This window comes from Heptranchias perlo, chromosome 10, assembly GCF_035084215.1.
Source record: "Heptranchias perlo isolate sHepPer1 chromosome 10, sHepPer1.hap1, whole genome shotgun sequence".
NCBI lineage: Eukaryota > Metazoa > Chordata > Chondrichthyes > Hexanchiformes > Hexanchidae > Heptranchias > Heptranchias perlo.
In genome coordinates this window covers 44,731,396-44,745,017 of record NC_090334.1, presented here as the reverse complement: position 1 = coordinate 44,745,017, position 13,622 = coordinate 44,731,396, and the positions used below count along the sequence as shown (strand labels likewise).

Sequence of the window (13,622 nt, the reverse complement as noted above, 5' to 3'; positions counted from 1 at the left end):
TTTTACTTTTTTGACCAGTCTGCCATGTGAGATGTTGTCAAAAGCCTTGCTAAAATCCATGTTGACTACATCAAACGTGTTACCCTCCTTGTTACCGGTTCAAAAAATTCAATCAAGTTAGTCAGACACGACCTTCCCTTAACAAATCTATGCTGACTGTCCTTGATTAACCCGTGCCTTTCTGAATGACTATTTATGTTGTCCCTCAGAATTGATTCCAATAATGCCCACCACCGAGTTTAGACTGGCTGACCTCAGTCTATCTTTTTGTCCCTTTTTAAACAATGGTACAATGCTAGCAGTCCTCCAATCCTCTGGCACCACATCCGTAGCCAGGAAGGATTGGAAAATGATGGTCAGAGCCTCTGCTATTTCCTCCCTTGCTTCTCTTAGCAGCCTGGGATACATTTCACCTGGGCCTGGCGATTTATCTACTTTCAAAGATGCTAAACCCTTTAATACTTCCTCTCTATGTTTATTCCATCCAATATTTCACACTCCTCCTCCTCCTCCTCCTCCTCCTCAAGTACAATCTTGAGGAGGAGGAGGAGGAGGAGGAGTGTGAAATATTGCTGTTGGGGGGGATGACTTATCAGGGGAAGGCAGCAGCAGCCAACTTCCTGGCACCACGGGTAGCTCTGCTGCACAGGCTGGGAGGAAAAAGAGTGGCAGAGCTATAGTGATAGGGGACTCAATTGTAAGGGGAATAGACAGGCGTTTCTGCGGCCGCAACCGAGACTCCAGGATGGTGTGTTGCCTCCCTGGTGCAAGGATCAAGGATGTCTCGGAGCGGCTACAGAACATTTTGGAGGGGGAGGGCGAACAGCCAGCTGTCGTGGTGCACATAGGCACCAACGATATAGGTAAAAAAGGGGATGAGGTCCTAAAAGCAGAATATAGGGAGTTAGGAGGTAAATTAAAAATAGGACCTCAAAGGTAGTAATCTCAGGATTGCTGCCAGTGCCACGTGCTAGTCAGAGTAGAAATAGGAGGATATTTCAAATGAATACGTGGCTAGAGGAATGGTGCAAGGGGGAGGGATTCAAATTCCTGGGACACTGGAAACGGTTCTGGGGGAGGTGGGACCAGTACAAACCGGACGGTCTGCACCTGGGCAGGGCCGGGACCGCTGTCCTAGGAGGAGTGTTTGCTAGTGCTGTTGGGGAGGGTTTAAACTAAAGTGGCAGGGGGTTGGGAACCTGAGCAGGGAGAGAGAGGAAAGCGTAACAGGAAGGGACAGAAGGTATGGAGTAATAGGTAAAGTGTTAAAAAAGGAAAAAGCAGGAACTAAGCGTCACAAAACAGATTTGAAAGTTCTTTATCTGAATGCACGTAGCATTCGTAATAAAATGGACGAGTTAACGGCACAAATAACTACGTATGGGTATGATCTTGTGGCCATTACAGAAACATGGCTGCAGGGTGACAACGACTGGGAATTAAATATGCCAGGGTATTTAACAATCAGGAAGGACAGGCAGGAAGGAAGGGGAGGTGGGGTGGCTATGTTAATAAAGGAAGGAATCACTAATACAGAGAAATGATATTGGGACAAAGCATCAAGATAATGAAACAGTTTGGGTGGAGATAAGGAATAATAAGGGAAAAAAAACATTAGTGGGCGTAGTATATAGGCCTCCTAATAGTTGCAACTCTGCTGGAAGAAGTATTAATCAGGAGATAGTCGGGGCATGTAATAAGGGAACAGCCATAATTATGGGGGATTTTAATTATCATATTAACTGGACAAATCAAATTGGGCAGAGCAGCCTTGAGGACGAGTTCATTGAGTGCATCAGGGATGGATTTCTTGAGCAGTATGTAACTGATCCTACAAGGGGGCAGGCAACCTTGGACCTGGTCCTGTGTAATGAGTCAGGATTAATTAATAATGTCCTAGTTAAGGATCCCCTTGGAACGAGCGACCACAACATGGTTGAATTCCATATCCAATTAGAGGGTGAGAAGGTTGATTCTCAAACAAGCGTACTGAGCTTGAATAAAGGAGACTATGATGGTATGAGAGCGGAATTGATTAAAGTGGACTGGGAAAATAGATTAAAGGGTAAGACGGTACATGAGCAGTGGTGTTCATTTAGGGAGTTATTTTACAACTTTCAAAATAAATATATTCCACTGAGGAAAAAAGGGTGTAAAAGAAATGACAGCCATCCGTGGCTAAGTAAAGAAATCAAGGATAGTATCCGACTAAAAACAAAGACATATAAGGTAGCCAAACTTAGTGGGAGGATAGAAGATTGGGAATTCTTCAAAAGACAGCAAAAAGTAACTAAAGGATTGATTAAGAAAGGGAAGTTAGATTATGAAAAGAAATTAGCAAAAAATATAAAAACAGATAGCAAGAGTTTCTATAGTTATATAAAAAGAAAAAGGGTGGCTAAGGCAAACATAGGTCCCTTAGAGGATGAGACCGTGAAATTAATGGTGGGAAACATGGAGATGGCAAAAATGCTGAACAAATATTTTGTTTCAGTCTTTACAGTAGAGGACACTAAGAATATCCCAACACTGGACAAACAGGGGACTCTCGGGGGGGAGGAGCTAAATACGATTAAAATCACTCAGGAGATGGTACTCAGTAAAATAATGGGACTCAAGGCGGATAAATCCCCTGGACCTGATGGCTTCCATCCTAGGGTCTTGAGGGAAGTGGCAGTAGGGATTGTGGATGCTTTGGTGATAGTTTTCCAAAATTCCCTGGACTCAGGAGAGGTCCCGGCAGATTGGAAAACTGCTAATGTAACACCGTTATTTAAAAAGGGTAGTAGGCAGAAGGCTGGAAATTATAGGCCAGTTAGCTTAACATCTGTGGTGGGTAAAATTTTGGAGTCTATTATTAAGGAGACAGTAACGGAACATTTAGATAAGCATAATTTAATAGGACAAAGTCAGCATGGCTTTATGAAGGGGAAGTCATGTCTGACAAATTTGCTTGAGTTCTTCGAGGATATAACGTATAGGGTGGATAAAGGGGAACCAGTGGACGTAGTGTATTTAGACTTCCAGAAGGCATTCGACAAGGTGCCACATAAAAGATTATTACTTAAGATAAAAAATCACGGGATTGGGGGTAATATTCTGGCATGGGTGGAGGATTGGTTATCAAACAGGAAGCAGAGAGTTGGGATAAATGGTTCATTTTCGGACTGGCAACCAGTAACCAGTGGTGTTCCACAGGGGTCGGTGCTGGGTCCCCAACTCTTTACAATCTATATTAACGATTTGGAGGAGGGGACCGAGTGCAACATATCAAAATTTGCAGATGATACAAAGATGGGAGGGAAAGTAGAGAGTGAGGAGGACATAAAAAACCTGCAAGGGGATATAGACAGGCTGGGTGAGTGGGCGGAGATTTGGCAGATGCAATATAATATTGGAAAATGTGAGGTTATGCACTTTGGCAGGAAAAATCAGAGAGCAAGTTATTTTCTTAATGGCGAGAGACTGGAAAGTACTGCAGTACAAAGGGATCTGGGGGTCCTAGTGCAAGAAAATCAAAAAGTTGGTATGCAGGTGCAGCAGGTGATCAAGAAAGCCAACGGAATGTTGGCTTTTATTGCTAGGGGGATAAAATATAAAAACAAGGAGGTATTGCTGCAGTTATATAAGGTATTGGTGAGACCGCACCTGGAATACTGCATACAGTTTTGGTCTCCATACTTAAGAAAAGACATACTTGCTCTCGAGGCAGTACAAAGAAGGTTCACTCGGTTAATCCCGGGGATGAGGGGGCGGACATATGAGGAGAGGTTGAGTAGATTGGGACTCTACTCATTGGAGTTCAGAAGAATGAGAGGCGATCTTATTGAAACATATAAGATTGTGAAGGGTCTTGATCGGGTGGATGCAGTAAGGATGTTCCCAAAGATGGGTGAAACTAGAACTAGGGGGCATAATCTTAGAATAAGGGGCTGCTCTTTCAAAACTGAGATGAGGAGAAACTTCTTCACTCAGAGGGTGGTAGGTCTGTGGAATTTGCTGCCCCAGGAAGCTGTGGAAGCTACATCATTAGATAAATTTAAAACAGAAATAGACAGTTTCCTAGAAGTAAAGGGAATTAGGGGTTATGGGGAGCGGGCAGGAAATTGGACATGAAGCTGAGTTCGGATCGGTCAATGCCCTGTGGGTGGCGGAGAGGGCCCAGGGGCTATGTGGCCGGGTCCTGCTCCGACTTCTTGTGTTCTTTAGATTTGTGGTTGGGATCAGATCAGCCATGATCTTATTGAATGGCGGAGCAGGCTCGAGGGGCCGATTGGCCTACTCCTGCTCCAATTTCTTATGTTCTTATGTTCTTATGTTCTTATGTTCTCTGCATCGTCCCCCTCTTTTCTGAAGAAAGACGCAAAGTATTCATTAAGAATCAGACGCACATCTTCTGCCTTCACACATGGGTTACCTTTTTGGTGTCTAATAGGCCCTAGTTATTCCTTTGTTTTCCTCATGCTCTTTATGTATTTATAAAACTTTTTTGGATTTTCCTTAATCTTACTTGCCAGTATTTTTTGATGCCCTCTCTTTGCTTTCCTAATTTCTTTTTTAATTTCACCCCTGCACTTCATATACACCTCTAGGCTTTCTGCAGTATTGAGCTCTCGGTGTCTGACATAAGTTTCCCTTTTTTGCCTTGCCCTGTATGCTCCTTTACATCCAGGGTGCTCTAGATTTGGCAGTCCCACCCTTTTTCTTTGTGGGAACGTGTTTACTCTGAACCCCTTGAACGCCTCCCACTGCTCTGACACTGACGCCTTCAAGTAGCTGTTTCCAGTCCACTTTTGCTAAATCACCTTTCAGCTTAGTAAAATTGGCCTTTCCCCAATTGAGAACTTTTACTCCTGTTCTATCTTTGTCCTTTTCCATAACTATGCTAAATCTAACTGAATTATGATCACTACCACTAAAATGCTCTCCCACTGATCATCCTTTCATCTGCCCACCTTCATTCCCTGAAACTAGATCCAGAACTGCTTGTTGGGCTTGCTACATACTGGCTAAAAAAGTTCTCCTGAATGCAATTGAAGAATTCTGTGCCCTCTATACCTTTTGCACTGATTGTATCCCAGTTAATATTACGGTTGTTGAAATCCCCTACTATTACTGCCCTATTGTTTTTGCACTTCTCAGAAATTTGCCTATGTATTTGCTCTTCTATCTCCTTCTGACTGGGGGTCTATACTACACTCCCAGCAGTGTGACTGCCCCTTTCTTGTTCTTCAGCTCAACCCATATGGCCTCATTTGATGATCCTTCTATCTTTTCATCCATCCTTGTAGCCGTAATTGTTTCTTTAACCAATATTGCCACCCCTTCCTATTTCCCCCCCCTCTATCTTGTCTGGAAACCCTGTAACCAGGAATGTTGAGCTGCCATTCCTGCCCATCTTTAAGCCATGTTTCAGTAATAGCTAAGATATCGAACGTCCACGTGTCTATCTGTGCCCTTAGCTCATCTGCCTTATTCACTATACTCTTTGCATTGTGGTATATACCATTAAGCACTCTCAAACTCCTTTGTTGCCTATTTTCTAACCTTTGTTTCCTCTGCCGTCCAAACTCGCGTACTAATTTTCTGCCTTCCATTTCCAGCTCTGCTTCTCTCCCTTCTGAATCTCGCTCAGGTTCCCATCCCCCTGCCAAGGTAAATTAAACCTTCCCCAACAGCACTAGCAAACTTCCCGCGAGTATATTGGTCCCGACCCTGTTGAGGTGCAACCCGTCCGGCTTGTAGAGGACCCACCTCCTCCAGAACTGGTCCCAGTGCCGCAGGAATCTAAAGCCCTCCCTCCTGCACCATCTCTCCAGTCATGCATTCATCTGCTCTATTCTCCTACTTCTGTACTCAGGAGCACGTGGCACTGGGAGTAATCCGGAGATTACTACCTTTTTGAGGTCCGGCTTCTTAACCTCTTTCCTAACTCCTTAAAATCTGCCTGCAGGACCTCATCCCTCTTTCTACCTATGTCGTTGGTATTGATATGGTGATATGGACCATGACCTCCGGCTGTTCACTCTATTTCCCCACCCCCCCCCCCCCACCTCCAGAATGTTCTGCAGCCTCAGCTTATCCTTGTCCCTGGCACCAGGGAGGTAACATCCTGGAATCACGTTTGCAGCCACAGTAACGCCTGTCTACTCCCCTAACTATCGAATCCCCTATCACTATCACTCTCTTGATCTTTCTCCTCTTCCCCCATAAGCTGAGCCACCCATGGTGCTATGGTCTTGGCTGTGGCCGCACTCCCCAGGGGAACCCTCTCCCTCACCAGAACTGAATACTGGTTAGAGAGCGAGATGCACTCAGAGGACTTCTGTGCGACATGCCTGGTCCTGCTTGTCTGTCTGGTGGTCAAGCTGTGGGGTGACCATCTCCTGAAACAAGCTATCCAAGTAGCTCTTCGCCTCGCCGATGCACTGTAGTGACTCAAGCTCCAAAACCCGGAGCTTGAGCTCCTCCAGCGGGCAACACTTCCTGCACCTGTGGTTGTCCAGGACTTGGGAAGCGTCCTGGAGTTCCCACATGGCACATGAGGTGCATTCCATGCGTCTGAGGTCCCCTGCTGTGCCTCTATGTATTAGATTATTAAATAAACTTAAAGACTTTTTTTTTAAATCACTCACCAATCAGCTCTTTCCCTTCTGCTGACGGTACTTTGGATTTATCCTCTCGCTCCCTGATGCTTGGGCTCCCTCTCCTCCAACTCCCACCTTTTTTATGGGCTGCTCCGCCGCCCCAGCTGCCCTCGGGCCTCTGACTCCCGCCATTTTACAGGCCGCTCCGCCACCTCAGCTGCATTGTAAGCTCAGCATTGAAAGCAGTGTAGATGTAAGCATAAACTTAGAGAGATATTAATAGATTAAGTGAATGGGCAAAATTGTGGCAAATGGATTTCATTGTATGCAAGTGTGAGGTCATCCACTTTGGACCTAAAAAGGATAGATCAGAGTACTTTCTAAATGGTGAAAAGTTCGAAACAGTGGCGGTCCAACAAGACTTAGGGGTCCATGTACTATCCACAGGATGCACTGCGGCAACGCGCCAAGGCTTCTTCGACAGCACCTCCCAAACCCGCGACCTCTACCCCCTAGAAGGACAAGGGCAGCAGGCACATGGAACAACACCACCAGCACGTTCCCCTCCAAGTCACACACCAACCCGACTTGGAAATATATCGCTGTTCCATCATCGTCGCTGGGTCAAAATCATGGAACTCCCTACCTAATAGCACTGTGGGAGAACCTTCACCTCTCAGACTGCAGCAGTTCAAGAAGGCGACTCACCACCACCTTCTCGAGGGCAATTAAGAATGGGCAATAAATGCTAGCTTTGCCAGCGATGCCCACATCCCATGAACGAATATTAAAAAATCATTAAAATGTCATGGACAGGTACAGAAAATCATCAAAAAGGCTAATGGAATGCTGGCCTTTATACCTAGATGACTAGAATACAAGGGGGTAGAAGTTATGCTACAGCTATGCAAAGCCCTGGTTAAGCCACTCCTGGAGTACTGTTTTCAATTCTGAGCATCGCACCTTAGGAAGGATATATTGGCCTTGGAGGGAGTGCAGCATAGATTTACTAGAATGATACCTGGGCTCCAAGAGTTAAATTACGAGGAGAGATTACACAAACTAGGGTTGTATTCCCTGGAATTTAGAAGATTGAGGGGTGATTTGACTGAAGTTTTCAAGATATTAAGGGGAACTGATAGGGTAGATAGAAAGAAACCATTTCCGCTTGTTGGGGAGTCTAGGACTTGGGGACATAGCCTAAAAATTAGAGCTTGGACTTTCACGAGTGAGGTTAGGAAACACGTCTACACGCAAAGGGTGGTAGAAGTTTGGAACTCTCTTCTGCAAACGGCAGTTGATGCCAGGTCAATTATTAATTTTAAATCTGAGATTTATAGATTTTTATGAATCAAAGGTATTAAGGGACATGGGGCTAAGGCGGGTATATGGAATTGGGCCACAGATCAGCCTGATCTCATTGAATGGCGGAACAGGCTTGAGGGGCCATATGTGTTAAAAAGGAACATAGGAACAATCAGGGCGGAATCGACCGAACCAGTGCAAATGTTTGGAGAATTTTCAACGTGAGTTATGCCCAAAACCACTTGCACTCATGTTTTACGTGATCTTTTACCCTGGTTCAAGATCCAATTCGCCTGAGTCAGGCCACCCCCACATAACTGGGCACGCCCCCAGGTCAAAATTGCAAGATTCAGCTGATTGCGCTGGTTCAGGAAGGCTCTTCAAATTGCACTCATTTTCCTAGGCACTAGTAGGCATGTTTTAAAAGTTTTTTTCATGTCAAATATTTAATTTACTAAGAAACTTTAAAGTCATTTTCAGTGATTTTAAATCAGGTTACTCACAGGTGGAGGACTGGACACCCTTATTGAAAATGCTTATTTTTGGTGATAAACCCATTTTCAGCTGTATTAATAAAACTGCACCAGGTTACTATTTAAATAAATCAAGGGATACCTTTTAATGGAAAGAAAAAAAAAGAAACCATTACATTCTGTTACGCTGCCCAATTGCACTGGTTCACGGAAGACTTTGTGATTACGCAAATTAATTTTAGCAGAAACTTGAAGCCAAACCTAACTTGCACATTTTGGCCGCAATTTCCAGATTGCGCCCAAAGCTGAAACTCTACTCTACAGTTTAACAAATTTTTAGTAGACCCAAAATTGTAACTGATTACTACAGTACCAGCCTATTTGCAGTGTCTTAGCTTTTCATGACCAGCCTATATAAAATTAATGTGCATGTTATGAATAATCTCAACCAATACAGATGTGTAGATTTTAATAATTATATACATTTTAAGACTGAATTGATGCTTTATGTTCCATTGCACAGGATATTCTCGAAGGTGGTAATCTGCGTAATGCACTCCAGGAGCTGCACCAAATGATTCTTACTCCTATCAAAGCTTACAATTTCTCTCATATCCAAAGCACTAGTGAACAGAACCAAGACTTGGACTCTCAGTCCTCTTTATTGAGTTCAGACAGCAGCTTAGGAAGTCGGCTACCTGATGTGAAGGACTCTGCTGCTGGGGGCATTCAGCAACAAAATGTTACAGGGTGTGAGGGTGAGTCAGGAGGTGCTCCTGTTCCGGAAGGGGATCTGCCTGGACAGTTTACAAGGGTCATGGGCAAAGGTAGGCCTTGCTTTTGAAGATGTCTCAAATAAAAACATAAAAAGGATGTTTAGTTAAATTATAAAGGAAAATCTAATGGATCAGTGGATTCTAAAATAAAAGAATGTAATGGGGATTGGATGGCATTTGGGCTAACGCCCTTTGAGACTTGGGCCAGTAATTTCCGTGGGGGTTCTGCCGTATTCCTGTTGTAACTTCAGTGGAAGATCAAAGGAAACTCTGGAGAAACAGCAGAAGAGGCTGCTTACTGGCATTTCCCTGGGATTTTCATCTATCTTCTGTCAAAGTTACAGCAGGAATTCGGAGAACCCCAGTAGAAAAACTACCCCATGGTTTCAAATCTATTCCAGACCAACAGGATGAAAGGCTTCTCTGCTAACTCTACAAATCTTGCATAAAATAAGTTTGCTCATTCTTAACCAGTTCCTAGTGGATCTAGTTTTGCAGGACAGATCTAGCCCTAAATCAGCCCCAACATTCATCCTTATTCTGTGAGGTCACAAGGATAACTGATAACAAGGGAAAATTCACATTGGTGCAATAGGGCATGCTCTTCTAAAATCATAGTTGAGGTAGAGTATAGGGAAATTTACTGTATAGCTGTAAATGATGCACTTAACCCAGGATTGCATAATAGTTATCAGCCTTGGCACGGTGGTAGTACTCTTGCCTCTGTGTCATGTCTTGCGTTCAAGCTCCACTTCAGAGATTTGACTAAATGATCTGGGCTGACACTCCAGTGCAGTACCGAGGGAGTGCTGCGCTGTTGGAGGTGCTATCTTTTGGATGAGACATTAAACTGTATGCCCTCTCAGCTGTATGTAAAAGATCTCGTGACACTATTTGAAGAAGTGCAGGAGCGTTCTCCCAGTATTCTGGCCAATATTTAACCCTCAACCAACTTCACTAAATCAGATTAGCTGATCAATTATCTCATTGCTGTTTGTGAGACCTTGCTGTACACAAATTGGCCGTCGTGTTTCCCTGCATTATAAACGTGATTACACTTCAGAAGCACTTAATCAGTTGTAAAGCACTTTGTGACATCCAGTGGTCGTGAAAGACGCTATAAAAATGCAACTTCTTTCTTTCAATGCTGCCTCTTAATACAACATAAGAAATAAGAAGGTGCTCGGTTGATATGTCATGTCTTGACTTTTTTTAAACCCATCGTAACTAGTCAGTCCATGTATTAGTTTACATGAGCATTTAATATCACTGCTGTCGAGTTCTAATTATGGCTGACAATCAAACTTCCAAATTTTTATAATGGGAGTTAAAAACTCTCTGACTCCTAAATGGAATGTCTCACTAGGAAGTACTTTATGAATCCACAATGACTGGAGGCTGTCTCTCTGGTTGGTTTATAAAGCATTAATGGTGTTTGACGGTATGAAGGATTCTGCAGTTTGTTTTCCTGCTCTGCCAAGTGAAGAAGGAAGTAATAGATGGACAAAAGGCTCAAATATTTTTTCTTGTATTTGTACATGCAAGTATCAAATGCTTGCAACAAAAATCCCTTCACTGTTTTTCTCTGAAACTGAAATCCTGCTGGCTTAATTAATTAATCTCCTTCATCAAATTGTTTCAAATGAATAGAGGAATGTTGAAGAGGAACTTTCCAGATTTGCTTCCGCTGGGTTATCTTTTTTTTGCTTCTCAGATTACATGGCTTTCAGATGGGGTGGTATTGTTTTGTTAAATTTTTTTTTATTTGTTCATTGGATGTGGGCGTCACTGGTGAGGCCAGCATTTATTGTCCATCCCTAATTGCCCTTGAGAAGGTGGCAGTGAGCCGCCACCTTGAACCGCTGCAGTCCGTGTGGTGAAGATTCTCCTACAGTGCTGTTAGGAAGGGAGTTCCAGAATTTTGACCCAGCGGCGATGGAGGAATGGTGATACTTCCAAGTCGGGATGGTGTGTGACTTGGAGGGGAACTTGCAGGTGGTGGTGGTCCCAGGTGCCTGCTGCCCTTTTCCTTCTAGATGGTAGAGGTCGCGGGTTTGGTAGGTGCTGTCTAAGAAGCCTTGGCGAGTTGCTGCAGTGCATCCTGTGGATGGCACACACTGCAGTCACTGTGCGCCGGTGGTGGATGGGGTGCCAATTAAGAGGGTTGCTTTGTCCAGTATGGTGTGGAGCTTCTTGAGTGTTGTTGGAGCTGCACTCATGCAGGCAAGTAGAGAGTATTCCATCACATTCCTGACTTGTGCCTTGTAGATGGTGGAAAGGCTTTGGGGAGTCAGGAGGTGAGTCACTCGGCACAGAATCCCCAGCCTCTGACCTGCTGTTGTAGCCACAGTATTTATATGGCTGGTCCAGTTAAGTTTCTGGTCAATGGTGACCCCCAGGATGTTGATGGTGGGGGATTCGGCGATGGTAATGCCATTGAATGTCATGGGGAGGTGGTTAGACTGTCTCTTGTTGGAGATGGTCATTGCCTGGCACTTGTCTGGCGCAAATGTTACTTGCCACTTATCAGCCCAAGCCTGGATGTTGTCCAGGTCTTGCTGCATACGGGCTCGGACTGCTTCATTATTTGAGGGGTTGTGAATGGAACTGAACACTGTGCAATCATCAGCGAACATCCCCATTTCTGACCTATGATGGAGGGAAGGTCATTGATGAATCAGCTGAAGATGGTTGGGCCTAGGACACTGCCCTAAGGAACTCTTGCAGCAATGCCCTGGGGCTGAGATGATTGGCCTCCAACAACCACTACCATCTTCCTTTGTGCGAGGTATGACTCCAGCCACTGGAGAGTTTTTTCCCCCTGATTCCCCCCCTCAATTTTACTAGGGCTCCTTGGTGCCACACTCTGTCAAATGCTGCCTTGATGTCAAGGGCAGTCACTCTCACCTCACCTCTGGAATTTAGCTCTTTTGTCCATGTTTGGACCAAGGCTGTAATCAGATCTGGAGCCGAGTGGTCCTGGCGGAACCCAAACTGAGCATCGGTGAGCAGGTCATTGGTGAGTAAGTGCCGCTTGATAGCACTGTCGACGACACCTTCCATTACTTTGCTGATGATCGAGAGTAGACTGATGGGGCAGTAATTGGCTGGATTGGATTTGTCCTGCTTTTTGTGGACAGGACGTACTGGGCAATTTTCCACATTGTCTGGTAGATGCCAGTGTTGTAGCTGTACTGGAACAGCTTGGCTCGAGGCGAGCTAGTTCTGGAGCACAAGTCTTCAGCACTACAGCCGAGATGTTGTCGGGGCCCATAGCCTTTGCTGTATCCAGTGCATTCAGCCATTTCTTGATATCACGTGGAGTGATTCAAATTGACTGAAGACTGGCTTCTGTGATGGTGGGGATATCGGGAGAAGGCCTAGAGCCATCATCCACTCGGCACTTCTGGCTGAAGATGGTTGCAAACGCTTCAGTCTTGTCTTTTGCACTCGTGTGCTGGACTCCGCCATCATTGAGGATGGGGATGTTTACAGATGCACAAGGCATCGCAGTTGTGTGGGACTGGCTGAATGGACCGGAGGGTCTTTTCATACAAGTAATTCTGTAACACATCAATTAAAAAGGAGATAGATATATTTCTCAATGCTAAAGGGATGAAGGGATATGAGGGAGAAAGCAGGAACAGGGTACTGAGTTAGACTATCAGCCATGATCATTTTGAATGGCAGAGAAGGGCCGAATGGCCTACTCTTGCTCCTACTTTCTATGATTCTATGAAAATCTCCCCCTGCCTTCTGGAATACTAATGTATTCCAACTCTAGCCTCTGCATAGATGGATTGTATCATTATCTAATGTTGCATCTGCCGATTCTATAACATCTAGCCACATTCTTCTTTGACCTCTTACCATCAGCTTTTCCAGACCATAGCAGTCTCAACAACTTTGCTTGTGACTCCTGAATAACGTGTTCTCAGTATATGATCTTTGTCGCCACCTCTATTTTCTTTTGTGCTAGTTCAAGTACCCTTTTATTTGTAAATATTCTTGACAAATAATTTTTATTGCATGTTTATAGTACCATAACTCAAGAGCATTCAAGGTCCAATTTTTACATCCACATGCTGCTTCTGGCAACACATACTTTCTGGAGGTAATTTTTCATCTTTACCGCTTGGTGGTAAGCTGGCGGGGTGGATCGCCCGCGCATTTATTAAAATCGCCTGATTTTCAATTCCATGAAATCAGTGAATATGAAAATTGCCCCCTCTATTTCTTGTCCTCGCATGATATATTTCAAAAGGGTGTTCATCATGTTAAATGCCTAATTTACATTTTCTACCCTCTGTTTAACTTCTTCATCATGATTAGATGGCCAAGATAACAGACTACCCAAGTGAAAAATTTTATTCACTTGCTGCGTTTCAGTATTCATTGTAAGAAATTTTTCAATGGTACTTTTTCTCTTATTGCGATGCAATTGACTTTGCTGTCTAAGCATTTTTGATAAATATTCCACG

The 13,622-nt window shown here is 44.2% G+C and overlaps 1 protein-coding gene across 3 annotated transcripts in view; it reads left to right on the top strand.

Annotated features, from left to right (window-relative positions):
- samd4a (sterile alpha motif domain containing 4A) overlaps positions 1-13,622 on the top strand; it is a 162,485-nt gene that overhangs the window by 118,885 nt on the left and 29,978 nt on the right. For all 3 annotated transcript variants that reach the window (XM_067991588.1, XM_067991589.1, XM_067991587.1), the window contains one exon: positions 8,889-9,192. In XM_067991588.1, coding sequence (XP_067847689.1) covers positions 8,889-9,192 — 304 coding nt within the window. The remainder of the gene's footprint in view (positions 1-8,888; positions 9,193-13,622) is intronic.